At 41.2% G+C, this 22,547-nt stretch overlaps 1 protein-coding gene across 4 annotated transcripts in view; it reads right to left on the bottom strand.

Annotated features, from left to right (window-relative positions):
• Positions 1-9,865: 9,865 nt before the first annotated feature.
• Positions 9,866-22,547, bottom strand: part of P4HA1 (prolyl 4-hydroxylase subunit alpha 1) — a 46,326-nt gene continuing 33,644 nt past the window's right edge. For 2 of the 4 annotated variants that reach the window (XM_034425979.3, XM_034425980.3), the window contains exons 11-15: positions 21,680-21,733; positions 17,329-17,394; positions 15,477-15,545; positions 13,919-14,015; positions 9,866-11,730 (exon numbers count right to left, since the gene is read on the bottom strand). In XM_034425979.3, the coding sequence (XP_034281870.2) occupies positions 11,660-11,730; positions 13,919-14,015; positions 15,477-15,545; positions 17,329-17,394; positions 21,680-21,733 (357 nt within the window). In that variant the 3' untranslated portion in view covers positions 9,866-11,659. Of the gene's footprint in view, positions 11,731-13,918; positions 14,016-15,476; positions 15,546-17,328; positions 17,395-21,494; positions 21,622-21,679; positions 21,734-22,547 lie in introns of those variants that run through there. The other 2 variants (XM_087871777.1, XM_087871776.1) reach the window with 2 other exon arrangements.

The following is a 22,547-nucleotide window of genomic DNA, read 5'->3' as shown; positions in this document are numbered from 1 at the left end:
TAGGAAGACTCGGAAAAGCTGGATTCTTTCCTGCGGGGGCCTCAGTTTCTGCAATGAATGTGAGCCTGACACTTGCATCCAATTCAGACAATTGCTATGCTGCTTGGGAAAACATCCTATATAGCTCAATATTGATTAAATTCTTAGACTATTGAAGTTTATACAGAATGGAAACAGCTATGTAGAGCGGAAAAGAATCAACAGCCTGGGATAACTGCCTGCGTTTGCTGCAGAACTATTAAGAGGAGCAGGGGGTGGGGGTGGAATCTTCAAGGATGAAGAAAGAACAGAAGATATTGCGAAGGAAAAGGAATAAAGGTTTGGGTGGGGAGGAAGCCCAGTGATTTAATGGTAACTGCCAGCTTATTTTATTTCTTTGTCCAGCTAGCATCTGCATGCAGTATTGAATTTCCTTTAGCTAGGCTCTGGCCTTAAAAGAGAGCTTTGAAAAAATCTTGCCACACCCCAGTCAAGCTGTGTTTCACTGTAGAAATTTTATTGACATTACATTCCTGTGACTAGGCTCTCATGAATGGAGAAAAATCAAATAATCTTGATTAATTGGCACGCTCAGTACACCCATCTGAAAACAGATTTGCTCAATCAGTGAAGTACACAATCAGCTTTTTTAAAAAATGTTTTTATTAAAGGAGTTTTTGCAAAGTAAAAGCAATACAAATTCAAAGAAAAAAAAGAAAGTGAAGTGATTAGTAGATAGAAATGAAAAAAAGGCAAAAGAAAAAGAAAGATATAAGAAGCAGCTTCCAATCTTTACAGCATTTATAAGTGCATTTATATTTTGTCCGATCTCTCTAAGGTTACTCTCGAAGCTCTCTTCTTTTCATATTCTACCCGTTGTAATCATCAAACAGGCAAATCACAAGTTTGAGGGTTTTTTTCTGTTTTCAGCAAAGAACCCATAAAACATTTCCAGTCACTAACAAACATAGTTATTGTCTTTTCCCTAATCAAACAAGTCACCCAGTTTTTCCAAGAGAAGATGAAGATTGTGGGTTTTATTATAGGTTTCCCTGGATTGGAATTCACTTGATTTAGTGTCCCTTAAAAGTCCCCTTCGGGAAATGGGTTATCCATTAAAGAAGACAAATGTTGGATTTAGACACACTTCCCAAAATCAAAACTCCATTTCTGACATTGGCAGAGCCACCAACTCGCATCATTTTATCGTGATGGTGCCTGAAATTCACTAGATGCTACTGGAATGATAGCTCATCTATCTGACAACCAGTGAATTGGTCCACTATTTTCAAAACTCTTTCCTTCTTTCCCTGTATTCCTTTCACCTTGTTGTATTTATATGTTGTAGTTATTTTTATATTGTGAGCTGCCCAGTCATCCCGGAACTGGGTAACCCTGAGGTAATAGTAACATTTTTTTTAAAGTGTGTGGAATTTATTTCTTCACCTCTTAAATCTACGTTTTTTCTTCCTAGTGTTTTTCCTACAAGTGCGCTTTTTTTAATCAAGTATTGATTCATTGGTTGCAACAGAAATTGATCAATCAACTTGTCGTCTAAGCTTGATATCATAGACTGGAGAGTGATTGGTTAGCCACCCAGCTGGCTTTCATGCCTAAAACAGGATTATAACTCACAAATATCCTAGTTTCTATTTTTTATTATTTTTACAAATAACTCCAGGCAGCAAACATATCCAATGCTTCTTCCTCCTTTACTACAATTGTGCTGAATCAAGTATTTGAAAGATTTGAAAGAGTGAAGAAAATTGGAAATATTCCAGTGTTTTGGTACTTGGTGGTATGGCAGGATTTTTTTGGGGTGGGGGGGGGTCAATGGTTTGAATTTAAAATTAATATATCTTAAAACTACTTTGCTAGGAAATTTCAGGCATAATTTATACATACATATATACATATATATATATATATATATATATATATATATATATATATATATATATATATTTCGTTTAAGTTTAATGTTGCACAAAATGGACCAGAATTCTCAGCTTCATCACTCTGTGATGATTTCTGTTTTATGCTGTAAAATCATTGACGGAGGTTGATTTTGAAATATAAGTTGCAAGGCAATGAAGTACTAGTACATCTATCCATTCAAATTCCACGAAATCCTACCCTGTTTTCCCCAAAAGAAGACATCCCGATAATAAGCCCAATCGGGCTTTTGAGCGCATGGCAATAAGGCCAAGCTCTTATTTCAAGGTTCAAAAAAAATATAAGACAGGTGTCAAGTTTCCGAAAGATGCCCTAATTAATTCATGAGTCATGATCCAAACTTCAAAGGAAATAGTCATTTATTAGGAGCAACATTCTGGCAATACTCGGATGCAGTTAGGACTGATCCCACGTAGATTTATGTTCCCCTATGACCCTGTCTCTCCCCTCCTCTCTGGCCATGTCATAAATCACATTCTCCAATTAACCACTTTGGCTGGCTGTGAAACCTAACACCCTCCTTCTGATTGCGGTCAGAAAGAATGTATGGAATTCACTTCAGTTCTCCCTCCCTCCTGCTCATGGCAACTTGAAAGCTTTGCAAGTTGACAACAGGGTCTTATTTTCGGGGAAAACACGGGTATTTATTCCAATGCAGATGTTTCCTACTAGTTAGGATCCTCTTTTGCAAATGGATCAAGAAAACGGAGTCGTGAATCAAATTGATATTGTTGACGACCTATCTCTGAAAAGTTTTGCCCATGAAACAGAATCTTCTTTCTTGTGTGCCAAGAACCAAAAGGATATTGTGGTAAGCAGCTAAAGGCAATACTCCTATTTTCCCTGCATACTTCTTCTTCCCTTGGTTAGGGTTAGGAGTAGGGTTACAGTTATAATTCTTCCTGCAGTGAAACCATGCTGGCTAACTATCTTTGGAAGGCCGAAGGAGGCATTATATAAACCTGCACAACTTATATTTAAAGACATCAAATGCCAGTGGGATCCTATAAATGAAATATGAATGAAAAAAGGTCATGGCGCAATATATCAAGCAAGATTCTTCCCAGTACGTTCTTTATTTATAATCTCTTTTTAAATGATTAAAATGGTATTATGAAAAAGGAGCAGAGTAAGAAAAAGGAACATCATGTTTAAGCCCACATGATTGTCATTCATGTTTTACGTGATCCTCATTCACAACAAGTCATGCTCTGGCTCTTAAAGCAATGGAGAAGGACTAGGTCTTCTTAACTGAATAATCAGACACAGAACCTTAAGCTGAAAAGGAGGATTATCACAATACAGGAAATCCTTGATTTACAACCGCAATTGAGCCCAAAATTTCCATTGCTAAGCAAGACAGTTGTTAATTTTGCCCCATTTTACGACCTTTCTTGCCACAGTTGTTAAGTGAATCACTGCAGTTGTTAAATTAATAACACGGTTGTTAAATGAATCTGGCTTCCCCATTGAATTTGCTTGTAAGAAGGTCGCAAAAGGGGATCATATGACCCCAGGGCACTGCAACCGTTGTAAGTACCAGCCAGTTTCCAAAGGTCCAAATTTGGATCATATGACCACGAGGATGTTGCAACGGTCCTAAGTGTGAGAAACAGTAATAAGTTACTTTTTTCAGTGCTGCTGTAACTTCAAACGGTCACTAAACGAATGGTTGTAAATCGAGGACTACCTGTACAGGATATCAAGTTGAGAAATAGGATTTTCACAATAGGCTTAAAACTTCTTTTCAATAATTGGGAACTATCTGAAAAGCAGTAAACTGTTGTTCCTCAGTAAGAGAGGCTTTATTTTTTTACACGAAAAAGAAAAATCAACCTTAAATTTCACCGATTTAGATATTTAACTTTCATGAGCAATTAAGTGGCTATTTTCCGGTTTTTAGATGTTCCGATGCTCAGAAGTTTCCGTGGCACTATCACGTAGTTAGCATTTTAAATTCAGACAGATGAATTTTTTTCTTACTTGAGCTTGCTTCAGGAAAGTTTGTGAAATCTTACCCAGTGTTTCAAAAACCATTGTAATTTTTCCTATTTATGTTTTTTACAGGGAGGAGAAAGTACATGGTAGATTTTATACTGGAATTTAGTGTTTCAGAAACAATACTTAGAAAAACCAAGCCACAGATGAAACAGTCCATCACTTACCTGTTTCGAACAGACACTTGAAATAAAACATTAAATTTCTTCCAAGGGAGAATGGCTCAACTTATATTATCAAGCTTCATCTCACCATTTAAGAGTGATGTGTCCTGTCATTAGCTCTTAAATGAAGACTGACCTCTCCTCACCCCATTTCTATAATTTAAAAAATTCTGTAGAAGAATTTAAGTCTTAAATTAAGTTCTGCGGAAGAGAGACTTGCTATTTCAATTCACAGGATGGAATCATGTGAAAGTAAATCAAAGAGCATTCCAACTCTTCACTGGAGGAGGTGAATGTTTTCCCTGAGCTGCTGGTTAAAATTGAGTTTAGGAATGGAGAGTTCTAAGTGATTGACAGCAGAGGATTATTTCCAGTGCTGATTTGAAAGGACTGAGTAAAAAACTACTCCTTTTGAATTGTATCTTGCAAGAGAAAGTGCATCGATGCACTTTAATCAAGGTGAAAGTGGCCATTTTGCACTGCTTAACATGATAGTTCCCCACAGCTTAAACTTAACAAAGCATCAAGGGGCATCTCTAATGGACTTGGCCCTCTTTCTATCCAGATTTTCTCCAAATATGAGGTTAGTACCCTGATCAAAGTAAATTAACATCTGCAGTGTTTTCTAAAGGAACAGTGCCACAACCATTACTCTTACAACACTTTTAAAAATACATTTTTAGCAACAAATCCATAAAACAACATGCTTTAAATCTGGAATAGTCACTAAAAGCAAAGTTACTACAACCAGCTTCAGTGGCAATTCAAACTGCTGTAGCTTTTAAGATATGCCTAAATTGAATCCATTTTCTTTCTTTTAAGAATGAATTTCCCTATACTCAGTGATGTTGTCGGATTGTTATGTGTAAAACTGATCCGGTTGTGCGGTTCCTGTTGCTGATCAGAAATACTCGCGTTAGTATTTGATTGTTCTTTGTATCCTTTTTTCAAATATATTGCGGTAAGTTGTACAATGATGAAAGTTGTTTATTAAAGTATTTTCAATCTAAGCAGTCTAAATACGGTATAAAGAGTATTGGGCTCTATCCAACAAGATGCAGCTCAGTGAGCAATGAAGATGATTAGGGGACTGGAGGTTAAGACATATAAAGAACGGTTATAGGAACTGGGCATGGCTAGTCTAGTGAAGAGAAGGTCCAGGGGAGACATGATAGCAGTGTTTCAATATTTGAGGGGCTGACACAGAGAGGAGGGGGTCAAGCTATTTTCCAAAGCACCTGAAGGCCAGACAAGGAATAATGGATATAAACTGATCAAGGGGAGATTCAACCTAGAAATAAGGAGAAACTTTCTGACAGTGAGAACAACCAACCAATGGAACAGAAGTTGCCTTCAGAAGTTGTGGGAACTTCATCACTGGAAGCTTTCAAGAAGAGATTGGACTGCCATCTGTCAGAAATGGTGTAGGGTCTCCTGCTTAGGTGGGGGGTTGGACTAGATGACTTACAAGGTCCCTTCCAACTCGTGTTATTCTGCATAGGTATAGAATAGGGGGTGGCTCAACCTCCAGGCTCAACAATAGTAACTGTGAGAGGGATTTAGGTGCCTTAGTGCAGGGGTCAGCAACCCGCAGCTCTGGAGCCGCATGTGGCTCTTTCATCCCTCTGCTGTGGCTCCGTCACTCAAAATATTACAACTGCCAATGTGTAGGCCAACTATGGATAAATCTAAGAAAAGAAAAGTTTCAGAAGAAAACGTTTAATTCAACTACATATACTAGTTCTGAGGCTGCTCGGGAAATAGTCGGGCACGGGAAGGGTTTTGCGGCTCCCGGTGTTTTCTTTTCTGTGGGAAACGGGTCCAAATGGCTCTTTGAGTGTTTAAGGTTGCCGACCCCTGTCCTAGTGGATCATCGCTTAAGTATGAGTCAGCAGTGTGCTGCAGTTGCCAAAAAAGCTCTAGGCTACATCAACAGAGAGATAGCATCAAGATCATGGGAAATGACAGTACTGTTTTATATTGCACTGGTGAGATTACACTTGGAATATTCTGTGTCTAATTCTGGTCACATCACAAAAAGATGCTGAGGCCCTAGAAAGAATACAGAGAAGAGCAACAAAAATGATAAGGGGCCAGGAGGCTAAATCATACAATGAATGGCTAAGGGAACTAGGTATGTTTAGCTTAATGAAGAGCTCAGGGAAACATGACAGCAGACTTATGACTGGCCCTTGTACTTATGAGCAGTGTTGCATTGCCATGGTCATGTGATCAAAACTCAGGCACTGTATTCATGATGGCTACAGTGTCCAAAGGATCATGTGATTGCCATTTGCGATCTTCTCAGCCGGCTTCCAAAAATGCAAAATCAATTAGGAAAGCCAGATTTGCTTTATAACCGGATGATTCACTTAGTAACTGCAGTGATTTGCTTAACGACCATGGCAAAAAAAGATCATGGAATCGGGCGCGAGTCACTTTAACGAACACCTTGCCGAGCAATAGAAATTCTGGACCTCATTGTGGTTATAAGTTGAGGACTACCCATAGACTATTTTGGAAATGTCTTGACAACATTGAATCTAGACTAGAGCATGCTTATTCGTATCTAGGGTTGCATCGGAAGACCAAAAAATCTTCTGCAAATATGTAGAAAACTCTAGAAAATAAGCTAAGAGATGTCTGCAATGTCATGAATTAAGTTAAGTTTTATAATTCAATGTCATGAATTTACGTTAAGTTTTATTATAATATAATAAAATTAAGTTTTATAAAGCTACCACTTTATAAAGCCTTGGTAAGACCACATCTGAAATACTGCATCCAGTTTTGGACACCACATTAGAAAAAAAGATGTTGAGACTTTGGAAAAAGAACAAAGAAGAGCAACTAAGGTGAGTAAAGGCCTGGAGGCTAAAACATAATGAAGAAAGGTTGCAGGATTTGTTTTAACTAGTCTAGAGAAAAGAAGGACGAGGGTGGACATGTTAGCAGTATTCCAGTATTTGAGAGACTGCCACAAAGAGGAGGGCTGTCAAATTATTCTACAAAGCACCAGAGGACAGGACAGGAAACAATGGATGGAAACTAATCAAGGAGAGAAGCAACCTGGAATTGAGGAAAAATTTCCTAAGTAAGGACAATTAACCAGTGGAACAGCTTGCCTTCAGATATTGCGGGTGCTTCATCACTGGAGGTTTTTAAGAAGAGACTGGACAGTCGCTTGCCTGAAATGGTATAGGATCTCAGTCACTCATGCCCTTGTCACCTCACGGTTAGATTATTGCAACACACTCTACATGGGGCTACCGTTCAAGAGTGTTCGGAGACTACACTTGGTCCAGAATGCAGCTGCGCGAGCTATCGTGGGTGCACCTAGATGCACCCACATTACACCAATTCTCCGCGAGCTGCACTGGCTCCCTATTGGTCTCCAGGCACAATTCAAGGTGTTGGTTATTACCTTTAAAGCCCTACATGGCTCAGGGCCAGGCTATCTTCAAGACCGCCTTCTACCGCATAGCTCCCAGCAATCAGTAAGATCCCACAGAGTTGGTCTCCTCCGGGTCCCGTCAGCTATGCCAGCTGGCGGGCCCGCGGGGGAGGGCCTTCTCTGTGGCTGCCCCAGCTCTCTGGAACCAGTTACCTCCTGAGGTCCGGACTACCCCCACCCTATTGGCCTTCCGGAAAGCAGCGAAGACCTGGCTTTTCCGGCAGGCCTGGGGCCGCTGATCTCGCTGTTCAATCTTGCGAGATCCGGCCATGGATGGTGTACATGGGTTTTTAATGTTTTTAAAATGCTTTTATAATGGTTTTTTTTGAAAAAATTATGTTCATTGTTTGTATTATTTTTGTTGTAAGCCGCCCAGAGTCCCTTGGGAGTTGGGCAGCATAGAAATATGATTAATTAAATTAAATTAAATCTCCTGCGATGGACTAGAAGACCTCCAAGGTCCCTTCCAGCTCTATTCTAATTCCAAATGATTCTAAAGTTCCCTTCTTCCAATCCCTAAAGCAGCTGTGCACTAAAAAAACGAAACAAATAGCTTGGGGTCGGGTAGGGCGACCTAGGTAAATAGTTTATTTTAGAAACAGGGGAAAAAAATGAGCACTTGCTTGAAACACATGGAAATAGAACCACCAGGAGGAACCATGAAAGTATTTTGATTCTGTGACATTTTTGTGCATTATTTGAATTGCAAAGCTGGGAGAAACTCACTTTCATGGCTAACATCCGTATTATTGTGTTGCCTTCAGAGAGAGACATCTGCAGGTGGTTAAAAAAAAAAAGAAGTCAAGATAGCAACCATGCCATCTTGATTTTTTTTTTTTTTTAACAGCCTCTTTTCAATAGGCCCGGGGTACTTGCAGGACCATCTCCAGCCGTTCTCACATCGTCCTGTGCGCTCTCACAGAGTCGGCCTCCTCAGGGTGCCGTCGGCCAAACAATGTCGGCTGACGACCCCCAAGGGGAGGGCATTCTCTGTGGGAGCCCCGACCCTCTGGAATGGATTGCCCACTGAGCTCAGAACAGCCCCCGACCTTCTTTCCTTCCGTCGCGAGCTGAAGACGTGGCTCTTCCGCCAATTAAACTGATCCGTTTGGGGGTACACTGGTATAATTTTAAATTGTTTTTTAATTGGGTTACTGATTTTAATTTGGTATTGTATTGTGATTTGTATTGAAGTTGTCATTTTGTAAGCCGCCTTGAGTCCCTAGGGAGAAAGGCGGCATATAAATCACAATAAATAAATAAATAATAAATAAATAGCTCTGTTGCTCTTTTACCTGATCTGGCTATTTTTCAAGTATGAAAATGCAGCAGCATTAATGGATACAAGAGTTCATTTTTCCTTCAAACTTAGCTCAACACCGAACGATTTTACTAAAAAAATGCAGTCTGTAGCAATTTGGGAAACAAGACTGTCCTGTTACAGAGCCAAGACGAAGATTTACTGCTCTCCGAGGAATCTTGGATTAAGCTGGGAAGCCTCATAACTAAATAGGCTCATGTGAAGCAAGAAGTCCTTTTCAGTGATCTAGCACAACAGCTCCTTCTGCTTGGAAATACTGAATTTAACAACTAATGAATATCAATGTACCTGAAGTTATTAATCATCCCTCTTTACTGAACTGTAACTCTTAGGAAAGATTAAGAGAGCTAAAAACTCTTAGTGGAGGCAGCTACAAGAAAAAATTAAACCAAACCTGAAATGGAAAAATAGAGAAGCTGGTTGTATAGGTATATAAGCCTTTGGTGGCGTAGTAGTTAGAATGCACAATTGCAGATTAACTGCCCATGGCCAGAAGTTCGATCCTGACCAGCTCAGCCTTCCATCCTTCCAAGGTCAGTAAAATGGAACCCAGATTGTTGAGGGCAATATGCTGACTCTGTAAACTGCTTAAGAAAGGGTTGTAAAGCACTATCGAGTGATATTGTTATATGTAAGTTTTTCAGAATTATTTGTACTTAGTATTTCAGACCAGTGGTGAAATCCAAATTTTTTTACTACCGGTTCTGTGGACGTGGCTTGGTGGGCGTGGCATGGCTTGGTGGGCATGGCAGGGGAAGGATATTGCAAAATCTCCATTCCCACCCCACTCTGGGGCCAGCCAGAGGTAGTATTTGCTGGTTCTCCGAACTACTCAAAATTTCCGCTACCGGTTCTCCAGAACCTGTCAGAACCTGTTGGATTTCACCCGTTTCAGACATCATCCTGTATGAACAGAGACTTCGTTTAAAGGTTTCTATCGGAGACAACGTACACCTGAGGCTCACAACATAAATCATTCTCCACGCCACAAAGGACTTTCAAAAAGATTTTGTATTATAAATATATTGTCTTTTTCACAAAGCCCCTCCATTGGAAAATAAAGTTTGGTATTGTTGGTAAGGGAAGTATGAATTTTCTTATACATATGGTTTCATACAAATTCCGACTTGCTAGATAAGGCACAATGCTCTATGTTTAAGTCAGAACTGATCTTGTCTCCATGCCTTCATGGGGTAAAATTGTTCTTTCTTACAAAATAAAAGCAGCAGTACATTTAAAATTACAATCTTGAATCACAGTGAAATTTAAAAAGATGAGCCGTACTTAGACACACACAAAAAAAGTCATTTTCTACAACCTGCCTTCAAACAGCGTCTTCCGGCATATGCAGCAAAGCACAGCTGCAGTTCTGTTCAAGCCTTTTATATGTGGACAGTTAATGGCTCATTTCTTGGAATTAGCTCAATTTATTTGTGAGACATAATAAGAAGAAAAAACTATACTGGGAGGGAGAATTTGTTTTCTGAAGTTTTTTTGGCACTTGGTAAAACCAGGCAATTTGGAGTGAAGGCCCAGAAAGCACAACTGGCTAGGAGTAGAAATTTTGAGGTCAATCAAATCTGGTTTATAACCCTTAGCCCAGTTCTACAGAAATGTTCAGGTACAAGTGTTCGAAACCAAAAAAACAAGTACCGTGTTCCCCCGAAAATAAGACCCCGTCTTACATCTTTTTGAACCCTGAAATAAGCGTTTGGCCTTATTGCCATGCACTCAAAAGCCCGATTGGGCTTATTATCAGGGGATATCTTTGTTGTGGTCCGCCAGCAGCCTGCGGAGCTGGCAGCGGAGTCGGACAGCGATGAGGCTGAGGAAGAACATGGGGCAGTCCTGGAGGCTGGGGAAGGCCCAGATGAGGGCTCTGCGTCCGAGGCAGAGTTGGGGCCAGGGCCATCAGGGAGTGAGGTGCGGACTCCAGAGCCTCCAGAGACTGATAGGAGTGAGGCAGAGGAACAGGAGGAGCCTGTTCCTAATGCACCCATGAGAAGAGCTGCCAGAAGGCAAGAGCAGCTCAAGCAAAGAGGACAACTCGGGAGTAGGGCCAAGAGATGATTGGCCCCTCCCATAAGGCTTAAAACAGACCAGCAACGGCGTTTGGGCTTGGCCAGAAAACAACGTTGGTAGCTTCATCTTCTTCGTCTATGTCTTGTATTTATTTTTGTATCTGTAACTTCTGAACGTTTGCCAAGAAAGGCCTTTGGCAGTTTGCCTAATTGGACCAAGGTTTGTGATAGGACTGAGGAATTTGTGTTGGGAGGAATTTGCTTTAATTTAGTTGGACGACGCTGGGAATGAAGTAATTCTCAGCTGTTCGAATAAATTCGTTTGTTTTTTCACTGACTGATTTTCCTACTATTTACTTGGGCCTGGGTCACAACAGTCTTATTTTGGGGGAAACAGGGTAGAAGTGATATATAATACCTTACCATCCAAGCAAAGCACTTGACAGATGTTGAAAAGTTCATATATCCATTCTGCTTCCTTCACAAGCTTGGTGTCCCTACAGAAGATCTTTTTTAGCCATGGCATCTTACAGTCGTTAACAATGAAATATATCACTCAATAAAAAACATTTAAATGGGTATATCTGCAAAATATATATATGTATATATTTTGTCCGTAGATAAAATATTTGTCCATAGATGAAAGAGTGATTGGCACTGGAGACAAAAGTTGGAGTGGAATAATTAGTGTAAACTATCAGTGTTAATCAAGGCAATGAGAAAGGGAAAAATAATTTGGACTAAAAAAATAAAAAGGGGACTCGTATCATTCAAACTCTGATAAGGCACACCGTCTTCGAAACTCTTGCCCACGTTCGTGGATCCATTTATTGGAGACTATAAAAGAAGAGGAAAAGGAAGTATTTGTTAGGTCATAAAATTTCCATCCTGCCTTCCCTTCAGAAGCTCAAGACAATGTACACAGCATTTGTTCCTCCAATTTGTTCCTACAGCAGGGCTGTAAAACTCCTGGCCCGTGGGCTGGATGCGTCACACGCTGGCCACGGCCACGCCCAGTTTAGTGAAGGGGGAAAAAGTCCCAATATGTCATGTGACGCCGCCGTGACAACATGAGTTTGACACCCCTGCTCTTCAGCAACCATAAAAAGGGTAGGTTGGGCTGAAAGACAACGACAGACCCTGAATTAGCTAGTTTAGGGGTCAGCAACCTTAAACACTCAAACAGCCACAAAGGTCCTAACTGGAAGTCCCCCGTTCAATTATGGAGCCAACTGGAAGTCCGGTTCCCCCACCATAGCGTTTCCTCCTAGTGCGGCATCCTTTTTCCTCTACCTATCTAAACCAAAAGCCCTATCAATTGTGGAGCTGACCGGTGACAGGGAGCCGCAGCAGAGGGATGAAAGAGCCACATGTGGCTCCAGAGCGATGGGTTGCTGACCCCTGAGCTAGTGAGATTTCATGGACAAGGGTGAAGATGAACCTATTTCTCCCCAGTTCTCAACCAAAATCATAACCATCTCACCACACCAGTAGTTCACACCTGGTTATATTTAATGATCAATCCACCTATAGAAGTGTCATATAAACTGTATCATATAGGTAGTCCTCGACTTATGACCACAATTGAGCCCAAAATTTCTATTCCTAAGTGAGACAGTTGTTAAGTGAGTTTTGCCCCATTTTACGACCTTTCTTGCCACAGCTGTTAAGCGAATCACTGCATTTGTTAATTCAGCAATATGGTTTAAAGTGAATTTGGCTTCACCCATTGACTCTGTTTGTCGGAAGGTTGCAAAAGGTGGTGCACGTGACCCTGGGACACTGCAACTGTCATAAATGTGAATCAGTTGCCACGCATGACCACAGGGATGCTGCAATAGTCGTAAAATGTGGAAAAGGGTCATGTCATAAGTCGCTTTTTTTCAGTGCCACTGTAACTTCAAACACTCACTAAATGAATGGTTGTAAGTCGAGGATTACCTATACTTATTATTGGGACGAGGAAAATTAGAGTGCTATGCTTGAACCATGTCTGTCAGCCCCGAGCCCAAAGACAACACAAGAAGATCCTTTATTTGCTTACAGCTAAGCAAAAGCGCTATCCATTTACTATCCTAAGAGATTCTAGGACAGGGGTGTCAAACTCAATTTCAGTGCGGGCCGCATCAGGGTTGTGTTTGAACGCAAGGGGCTGGGGTGGGCGTGACCAGCTCAATGTCACTCATGTCAGGCGCGCCTGTGGCGGCCTGACCAGGCTCCTGAGCTGTTTTTGGCCGCCACAGCCTCCTGCAACCCTTTGCCAGTGAAAATGGAGTTTGGGGGGGATGGGGGTGGCATACGCAGCCTTCGCAAGCTCCGTTTTCACTGGGAGAAGGTTGGAGGAGGCCGTGGCAGCCAAAAACGGAGCTTGGAAGCCCAGTTTCGCTGACAGAAGCATTATGGACCGATCCTTTGCTGTTTCCAGGGCGACTCCACGGGCCAGATCTAAGTACCCTGTGGGCCGCATCTGGCCCCTGGGCCTCGAGTTTGACACCCCTGTTCTAGGATATGGCTATTCTGAACTTCTTCCTCCTTCTCCCATCAGCTCAGGTCTGCACTGTCTCTTAATTAAGGCCTTTCTCTGGGAAAACTCTGTGGTGCCAAAATTCTCCTCACTGCTGTTCCAGATGCACCTTCCATCACAATCCTGAAGTGTCAAACCAGTTTTCAAGTTAGAAACAGGTTTTGGTTTTGGACAAGGGTTTCCCAAGCTTCACATAGATCACTGCTAGGGCTAAAAGGCACTTAGAATCTGAGGGATTATTAAGTCATTCTCCACCTCCAATCCATTTCTACATAGTCCATGTCGTAAGGTGTGGATTAAACAACTTCTTTTCATTGTTTGCAATTGGAGAAAGAAAATATTAAAACAAAAAAATATGCAAGTGTGTTTCCATTCCATTCCATCCACACTCTTCCTACAAAAAGTTTAATAAGTCCTCCCACTTGAGACATTTCAAGAATGTTCCCATACAGGATTTAAAAGGAGTTTATTAAAATCTTATCTTTCAAATTTCATACATACCCCATTTGTTACCGACTAATACCGGACATGCAGCGTGCCGGGTACTGTAGTCTCCTTCACCGCTTGGGAAAAGATTGTACCAAAATACCGCTGTCCCCTAGTAAAACACAAAGTTAACAGCAACTTATTTGGGGGTTAACTTTTGAAAAATGCAATACTAAAGAGGGAAGACAGAATGTAAATATTCTCCAAGTGCCTGACAGGATGTGGCAAAGCACTCTCCATCACCCCTGCTCTGGTTTCTAATGTTTCTCAAATGCTACATTGCGGAGGGTGGGCAAGATATACTGTATTTTTCGGAGTAAAAGACACACTTTTTCTCCCCCTAAAAGAGGCTGAAAATTTGGGTGCGTTTTATACTCCGAATGTAACCCCACCCACTGGCCCCCACCCTTCGGCCACTGCGAGTCCTCTTCCTGGCTGAAGAGATTGCCACCGACAATGGCTTGTGTTTTTGGGCTCCACGCATTGCATTTTTAGCCTCCAAATGCTCCATTTTGAGAACCCTTTAAGGCTGCGGGGATTGCCAAAGCACATTGCTGCCGATCGCTGCCCGAAAATCCGACGCATTTGGAGGCTTACAATACGACGCGTGGTGCCCAAAATGGCTATGCGGAACAGCTGCTGCCTTTTCTTACCCCTTCTGCGCTTTGCCTGCTTTTCTCATTGCTGCTCCCTCCGACGATCAGCTGTGTTTAGAAGCTGTTTTTTAATCCCAACCAGGCTTGCACTCAAAGCCAGCAAACTAATGTGCTGAAGCTGACCAGGCTGAGGATGTTAGCCAGATGAATACCTGGTAGGCAGATCTCCCACCCCTCCTATTTTCCTCCACAAAAACTAAGGTGCGGTAGTGTGCGCACTACGCACATCACATATGGTTTTGGACCCTCTGTGCATGCGCAAAGCTTTCTGGACATGCACAGAGGGTAAAAAACAGGTTACTTCCTGGTTAAAATCAGGAAGTAACGATGTCCAGGCGGGTGGGCGGAGCTTTGTGCTGCCTCCGCTACCTGTTCACCAAACCATCCGCCGCCACCGCTACCGGTTCACCCAAACTGGTGCGAACCGGTAGCATTTCACCCATTCCTAAGTACAGGTATTTCTCGACTTACAGCTGATCGCTTAGTGACCATACAACAGACACCCCCTCCATCCCCCCCAAAAAAGCACCAGACTAAGAGAAAGCAAACGGACAGGTCATGACTGGCCCTACAGAGTGGCAACTTCCAAAGTGAAATCGGAAGCTGTTACAACTGTTTCCTATTCTGGCAACTCAAAACAGTTGATACAGCCTCAGGTGGCATCAGAAGAAGACATAAAGAATTATTTGGGCCAATGTATGGTAAGAGAACAAATTGGCACACATGCATGCATGTAAGCAGGCAGGTAGGCAGGCAGGCAGGAAGGAAGAGCCTGGACTTGTCCTATCTTTCCTCTTACTTCCAAAACCGAACTCTTATCTTTCTGCAAGCAAAAATGAAAAGATACCAGAACTTTTATGAGGTACATGGAGAGAATGGTCAGTGATGGTTACTTTACATGCACACCTTCTGCTTACCTTCTTTGGCCAAACACTGGCTCCAACTTCAGGGAATACAGTTGCTCCTCCTGCTGCCACGTCACTCATCTGAAAAGGAGAAAAAAAATGACTATTCATTCACAATTCTCTTTGAACCCTACCTGAAAAATAATTCCACAGATTTCATTAATGAACTGATAAACAAGGTAAAATTTTGACAGCACCAAAATTATTTATGCTAATTGAAAGAAAGCAATAATCAAAGATGGCAAAGGCTGCAAGAATTCTTTATTGAGGAAAATACTAAATATAGCTCAGTACCACAGAGGTATATGTAAGCCCATCATATGAATGCTGATGGAACTATATTGTTAGGTTATGGACCAGGAAAATGTTTTTAGGATTATGGTGGGAAACTGAAAGAAAAAAATTGTCCTGTGGATATTTGCTCTGAAAAAAGACAAATTCCATGTTGGGAAAATCAGGAGGGGAAAAAATGAGAAAATAAAACCAGCAACATCACCATGCCTTCGTAAAGCTTAAAATATAGCCTGATTTGGTACATTTTGTGTTTTTTGTGATTGCCATAAAAATATTGTAGCCCTAGAAGAGGGGCAGAAAAGAATCAAAAAGTAATTAATCATATCTGAAGCAACACCGTAACAAGGAAAAAACTCCGTCCAGAGTTACACTGGGATAAGACAGGTGGCCAATAAATTTAATAAAAAATAAAATAAAAAGTGAACAGAGGTGAACATAAGGGATATGACAGTTATAAAGAAAGCCAATCAAGAGATATTTCCCCCCATTTTCTCAAAACTAGAACTGAGATCTTCCAGTGAAGGTGAACAATGGGAAATTTAGGACAGGATAAAAGAAATGTGTTTGACCCTTTCTTATGAATACCTCCAATATCAGCGCCTGCTCTTTGGAACAACTTTCCCCTCAAGTAGAGATCCGCCCTTCTGACCTTCCATAAGGACCTGAAGACCTGGCTCTGACAATCAGTTTGGGGGCCCAATGGGAATGTATCATGCTGGAAGTGGTTGATGGATTAAGAGCAGACCCCCCCACCTCCCCCCCCCCATGCATCTTGCTCTCTTCCTTCCCATCTTTTTAATCTTTACTGTTATGAAAAATATCTTCTTGGTTTTACTGGCTTTCATTGTTGTAAGTCACCCAGAGTCGCCTCGAACTGAGATAGGCGGCGAACAAATCTTATGATTTCCAATATACAGGAAAAAAAAATACAGGAGGAAGAGGAAATCTTTTGCTCATAGCTACTTGATGAGTTTCCCAGAAGCATTTTGGCTTGGCACCATGATAACAGAATAATGGCTTAATTGGCAGCACAATGGTAAAGGAAATGTTTCCATGTAGAAAGTTCTAAATCTTCAATTAAAAGTCACAACTGAAGTGCTGTACTTTGGAAACTGGTTTGTCTGCTTGACAGACTTCAGAGAAGCACCCTCATTTAGAGGTGACAAATCTTAATTTAATGTGCCAATTCCCTGACTTAGGATATGTCCATCGGCATAGTCTGGTACACACAGCACTGGATCAGCCAACCTTTGATTTGATCAAGCATACCTATTATGTTCTTACTGGATATTTATGATAAGGGATATTTAGTTAAGGACACTGTTTTGTGAAAAATTGGTTCATTCCATTCACCTATAAAATATAACTCATGATGTATAATACAGAATATTTCTCCCAAACTGCTATGTGTAATACAAAACATTTGACCTTCTATGGTGCCATAACATAAATCGGAACAATAAAAATAAAAACCTGTGTTCTTCAGCAACTGATATTTTCTCTCCCACTTAGAGAAAAATTCCTTGATTGCATTATAAGTGTGGACATCCTAACACCTTATCTTACTTACGTAGAATAGCCACGTAGCAATTCTATTGCCTGTACCCAGTTCTTTAAAGGCATCTGGTTCGTCTTTCTGTGATCAAAAACATAGATGGTATTAGGAGTAAAACATCAATGGCACACAGAGGAAACATTTTTAAATATAATTCTTCTTGGAATGTCTGAAAAGCAAGATAAACTGCAGCAGGGTTTTCTCTTTTATTCAGGTTTTATCTGAATAGCTGGGTTACATAGCTAGCCCACAAAATTCTTAAGATGCAAAGCATGGTTTTGTTATTCCTCTACCTTATATACAAGGGGAAATCTGCAACACTTACCGTACTTATAGACCTCCCGAAACCCCACCCCGCGTGTCCCGTTTTTGCCAAAAACAGGCCTGTTTTTTGCAAAAATGGGGCCTGCAGAGGGTTTGGGAGGCCTGCAGAGTGCTCCTGGGGGCTGGGGAGGGCAAAAACTTGATGGGGGGGTTGGGAGGCCAAAAATGGGGCGTGCAGAGGGTTTGGGAGGCCTACAGAGTGTTCCTGGGGCCTAGGAAGGGCAAAAATGCCGCCATTTTGCAAAAAATGGGCCTGTTTTTGCAAAAAAAATGGAGCCATTTTTGGCCTCCCAAACCCCCCCTGCATCACGTTTTTGCCCTCCCCAGACCCCAGGAATACTCTCCACGCTTCCCAAACCCTTTGCGTACCCTGTTTTTGTGAAAAACGGGCCCATTTTTGGCTTCCCAAACCCCCAGGAGCACTCTGCAGGCCTCTCAAACTCTCTGCAGACCCCGTTTTTGCAAAAAATGGGATGCGCAGAGGGTTTGGGAGGCCTGAAGAATGCTCCTGGGGGCCGGGGAGGGCAAAAACTTTTTTTTTCCTTGTTTACCTCCTGATGTGTCTTATAGTCCGAAAAATACGGTACTTGTTGAAAACTTTCTTCTTTTTGGAATGGATGAGAGAGCCTATGCTCATGAAATTGATCAGGAACTTTTTTTGAAACCTACCCCAACGATGCCAAGATACGTAGTAAAATCCTATGCATTTACGTTGCCTTTGTAACAGGTCACTGCAATGCAATGGTTCACTTTTTCGCAATCTAAAATTCCAGCCCATTTTGAGCCAACACTTTATGAATGCCTGCAACACATCGGGGATAATCTTCTACCAGAAGTTGTGTCATATTTTTCCTATTTTACAAGATCTGATGTGTTTTGGGGAATTCATTATGCAATTGCCTTTAATCTTCTGTTGACATTTTTAAAGCCAGTTCTATTGCTTTTGTGGAATTTGAAAGAGTACTAGTGATATAAAGACTACTTTAAGGTACTATGATTCCAATACCACAGGCATTACTGAACAAATTCTTCTCTAAAGCACATGGGTTTTTCAAAAAGTCCACAAAGAAACAAACTTCAGTTAAACAGAGTAGACACATGCAAATGTCTTTATGCCCAACTTCCAGCTTGCTACACTTCCTACAAAACAAACTCTCCTACGTCTAAAAATAATTTTTAAAAAACCCAGACAAGGAGGGATTGTATGCTGTCCACTAGCTGCTATTCAAGTCAACCAAACAGCTAAATTATACTTGTCAGCTTAACCATGTTATGCCAAAGCAAACAGAATGACTTTCATCCTAGAATTACAAGATAAACCTTTTCGTGCTGGTAAACTTAATTACTTTCATATGCAGATGTTTAAAATAGTTGAAAAATTGCAGTGCTTCCTCCATACTATTAAGTACCGCAATAGTTTCTTCCCTATGTGCAACTTAAATGGGGTATTTTTATCTTTAAATGGCTAGAAACAATCTCACCAGCAAGACACTCTTTTCTAGGAACAGAAAAGATCTGTCTTTTCCAGGAAAGATCTTCTTTAGAAGCCCTCCTCCAGGGGTAGAGAAACATTTGAGTGGTGGCTTATTACAGGTAGCCCTTGATTTACAGGTAGCACTTGATCAAGGCCTTGATTCGTTCAGTGACCGTTCAAAGTTACAATGGCACTGAAAAAGTGACATAAGACTATTTTTCACTCTTGCAACTGTTACAGCATTCTCATAGTCACATGATCAAAATTCAGACACTTAGCAACTGGTGTGTGCTTATGACAGTTGCAGTGTCCCGAGGTCATATGCAGAGGTGGCATTTAGCCGGTTCGGGCGAACTGGTAGCGGAAATAGCAGATGGGCCTGTCCACCTTCCCCGGTTCTATGCCGTCCTATTTAGGCACATTTTTGAGGCCGGGCACATGGGCAGAAGGCGCGCATGCGAGCAAAGCACATGCACAGAGGGCCAGGCGCATGCATGGAAGGCAGGTGTTCATGTGAACTGGGCGCGCATGTGAAGCATGTGTGCGCACCAGTGGTGGGTTGACCCTGGTTTGGACTGGTAGTAAAACTGGCGGGAGGCTCCACCCACCGCCCCGGATGTCATCATAGGCGATCTGCGCATGCGCAAAAGCTTGGTCTGTATGTAATCCCGTTGTGAACTGGTATTAAAGGTAAGTAGAACCCACCCCTAGTGTGCATGTGGGGCAAATCAGTAGTTAACAAAATGTGAAACCCACCACTGGTCATATGATCACCTTTTGTGACCTTCTGACTAGCAAAGTCAACAGGGAAGCCAGATTCACTTAGCAATCGTATTACTAACTTAACAACGGCAGTGATTCACTTCACTGTGTGAGACAAGAAAGGTAATAAAATGGGACAAACTCACTTAACAACTGCCTTGTTTAGCAACAGAAATAATTGGGCTCAATTATAGTCATAAATCAAGGACTACCTGTATAATCCAGTCATCCCGGGGAGGTTTTGTTTGACATTTGCACTCTTAATATTTTTTAAATCATGTATGTATTAGCTATTTCTGTTTAATCTTAATTGTTTCAGAAGTTATAGAAGCTGGGATATCTTTTGATTCATAATTATTATTATTTTTTAATTTGATTTATATGCCGCCCTTCTCCGAAGACTCAGGGCGGCTTACAATGTGCTCAGCAATAGCCTTCATCCTTTTGTATATTTATACAAAGTCAGCTTATTGCCCCCACAACTGGGTCCTCAATTTACCTACCTTAGAAAGGATGGAAGGCTGAGTCAACCTTGAGCCTTGGTGAGATTCGAACCTGCAGTAATTGCAGGCAGCTGGTCTTAATAACCAGCTTAATAACAGGGTGCCTTAATCCACTGTACTACCAAGGCTCTTGGTAGTACAGTTGTTTCTGCTACTGCTTCATTGCATATATCTTCTGACTTTTTAGTACTGATTTTGCATTTCATGGTTTTCTTTCTTATAAATCACTATTTTATTGTAAGTAGCCCTGACAAGGCCTATTAGTGGCTGAAATAAAAACTTCATTAAATAAATGTTAAACTAAAATACATTGGCCATGACTCTATGACTTGATTTCATTGTATAGTTAGTTTATGTTTAGTTTGTTTAAACGTTCATGTCTGTATATGTATGTTTGTCTATAATAAAAAAATTAAAAAAAAATACATTGGCCATTATGTAGCATAGTAGAATTTACAACACAACGCTACAGAAATTCACAGGTGCACTGCAAAAATATTAGGACAGAAATTAATGTTACGCATGAACACAGTTAATACACTGTTGATTTGAGAAACACATCAGAAGATTTTAAGCAACAGAGTGAATCGAAGTTTGATCTTGTGTTAAGGCAAGAATTTTTAAATTACCGTCGGACAGGTTGGTTCAAGAAAAATGTTAATCGAAAATGTTACTTTACACCAATGCTCCATAAATCACCATTTGAATTTATTCACGTTTGATTAACAGATAGTTCATTAAGGAAAAAAATTTAAACAGGCATTGAAATGCAGATATACTGAATTTCAAAATCATTTTATTACTTTTTTGATCAGTGCAACGCTTTAAACCAGGAGTACAAACTGTGAGCTTTTTAATGAGCTAAATTTGAAAAAATTAATATAATTAAAAACAAAAGCTGACCACTGCTTTGTCTCTATGCCACTGATATAATATAAAGCTTGATCACTATTCCCAATGAGCAACATTTTCTGTAAAGCACTTTCTATGAAGGGACACTTTTAACTCTTTTCCTTAAGAGTTCACTGCAACTATCTTTTTATCGTTCAAATGGTGATTTAGAAAGCTTTATCCATTCAGAAGGATTAGACCACTCAAAAGCCCAAATTTAATACAGATATAAGACACTTTGGACAGCGTCCCAAAAGCCTAAAATCTGCAAACTTTTCCTTCACCCATCATTTTACTTGCCCGAGCAAAGTCATAGTGAGGCTCATATTGTCCTCCCACTCCATAATTTGCTACCTGGAAAAAAAGAAAACACAGCACATATGAAGAAGCCCAAAGGCGAAGAAAGACTTACCCTTCCAAAATCAAAATGAGGCTCGTACTGGCCTCCTACTCCGTAATTGGCTACCTACAGTAAAAGAAGCACAAACACCCAGTGAAAGATTTAAGATGGGATCTCATATGCTTGCTTCAGTTCTAAGATGAAATCTGGCTAAAAGACAGTAGGACAACTTAAGTCTTCAGAGTCAGCCCCTCTCCCTAAAGCAGGAGTGTCAAACTCCAGGCCCATGAACTGCATTCAGGTCGTGATGTGGTCAGATCTGGCCCACGGGGTCGTCCTGGAAAATGTATCTGGCCCGCATGGCTTCGGCCAGGTCTACCCAATGTGAAAAGGAAACATGGTAGCAGTTTGGGGAGTGGCGTCAAGCTGGCCCCACCCACCCAGTTGGCCCCACCCACCCAGTCGCGCGCCCCAGGGTCAACCACAGCCCTGATGCGGCCCCCAATGAAATTGGGTTTGACACCCCTGCCCTAAAGGGATATATAAGTAGTCCTCGACTTACGATCACAATTGAGCCCCAAATTTCCATTGTTAAGCCAGACAGCTGTGAAGTGAGTTTTGCTTCATTTTGCAACCTTTCTTTCCTTAAGTTGTCAAATGAATCACTGCACTTAAATTAGTAACACGGTTGTTCAATGAATCTGGCTTTCCCATTGACTTTGCTTGTCAGAAAGTCGCAAAAGGGGATCAATGACCCCGGGACACTGTAACAGTCATAAATACAGGTCAGTTGCCAAGCGTATGAATTTTAATCATGTAACCATGAGGATGGTGCAATGGCTGTAAGTGTGAAAAAGGGACATAGGTCACTTTTTTCAGTGCTGTTGCAACTTTGAATGGTCACTAAACAAATGGTTGTAAGTCGAGGACTACCTGTGTA

Source organism: Pantherophis guttatus, chromosome 6 (assembly GCF_059756535.1).
Source record: "Pantherophis guttatus breed Tessera chromosome 6, ASM5975653v1, whole genome shotgun sequence".
Lineage (NCBI taxonomy): Eukaryota > Metazoa > Chordata > Lepidosauria > Squamata > Colubridae > Pantherophis > Pantherophis guttatus.
This window is presented reverse-complemented; position numbering and strand designations above follow the sequence as displayed.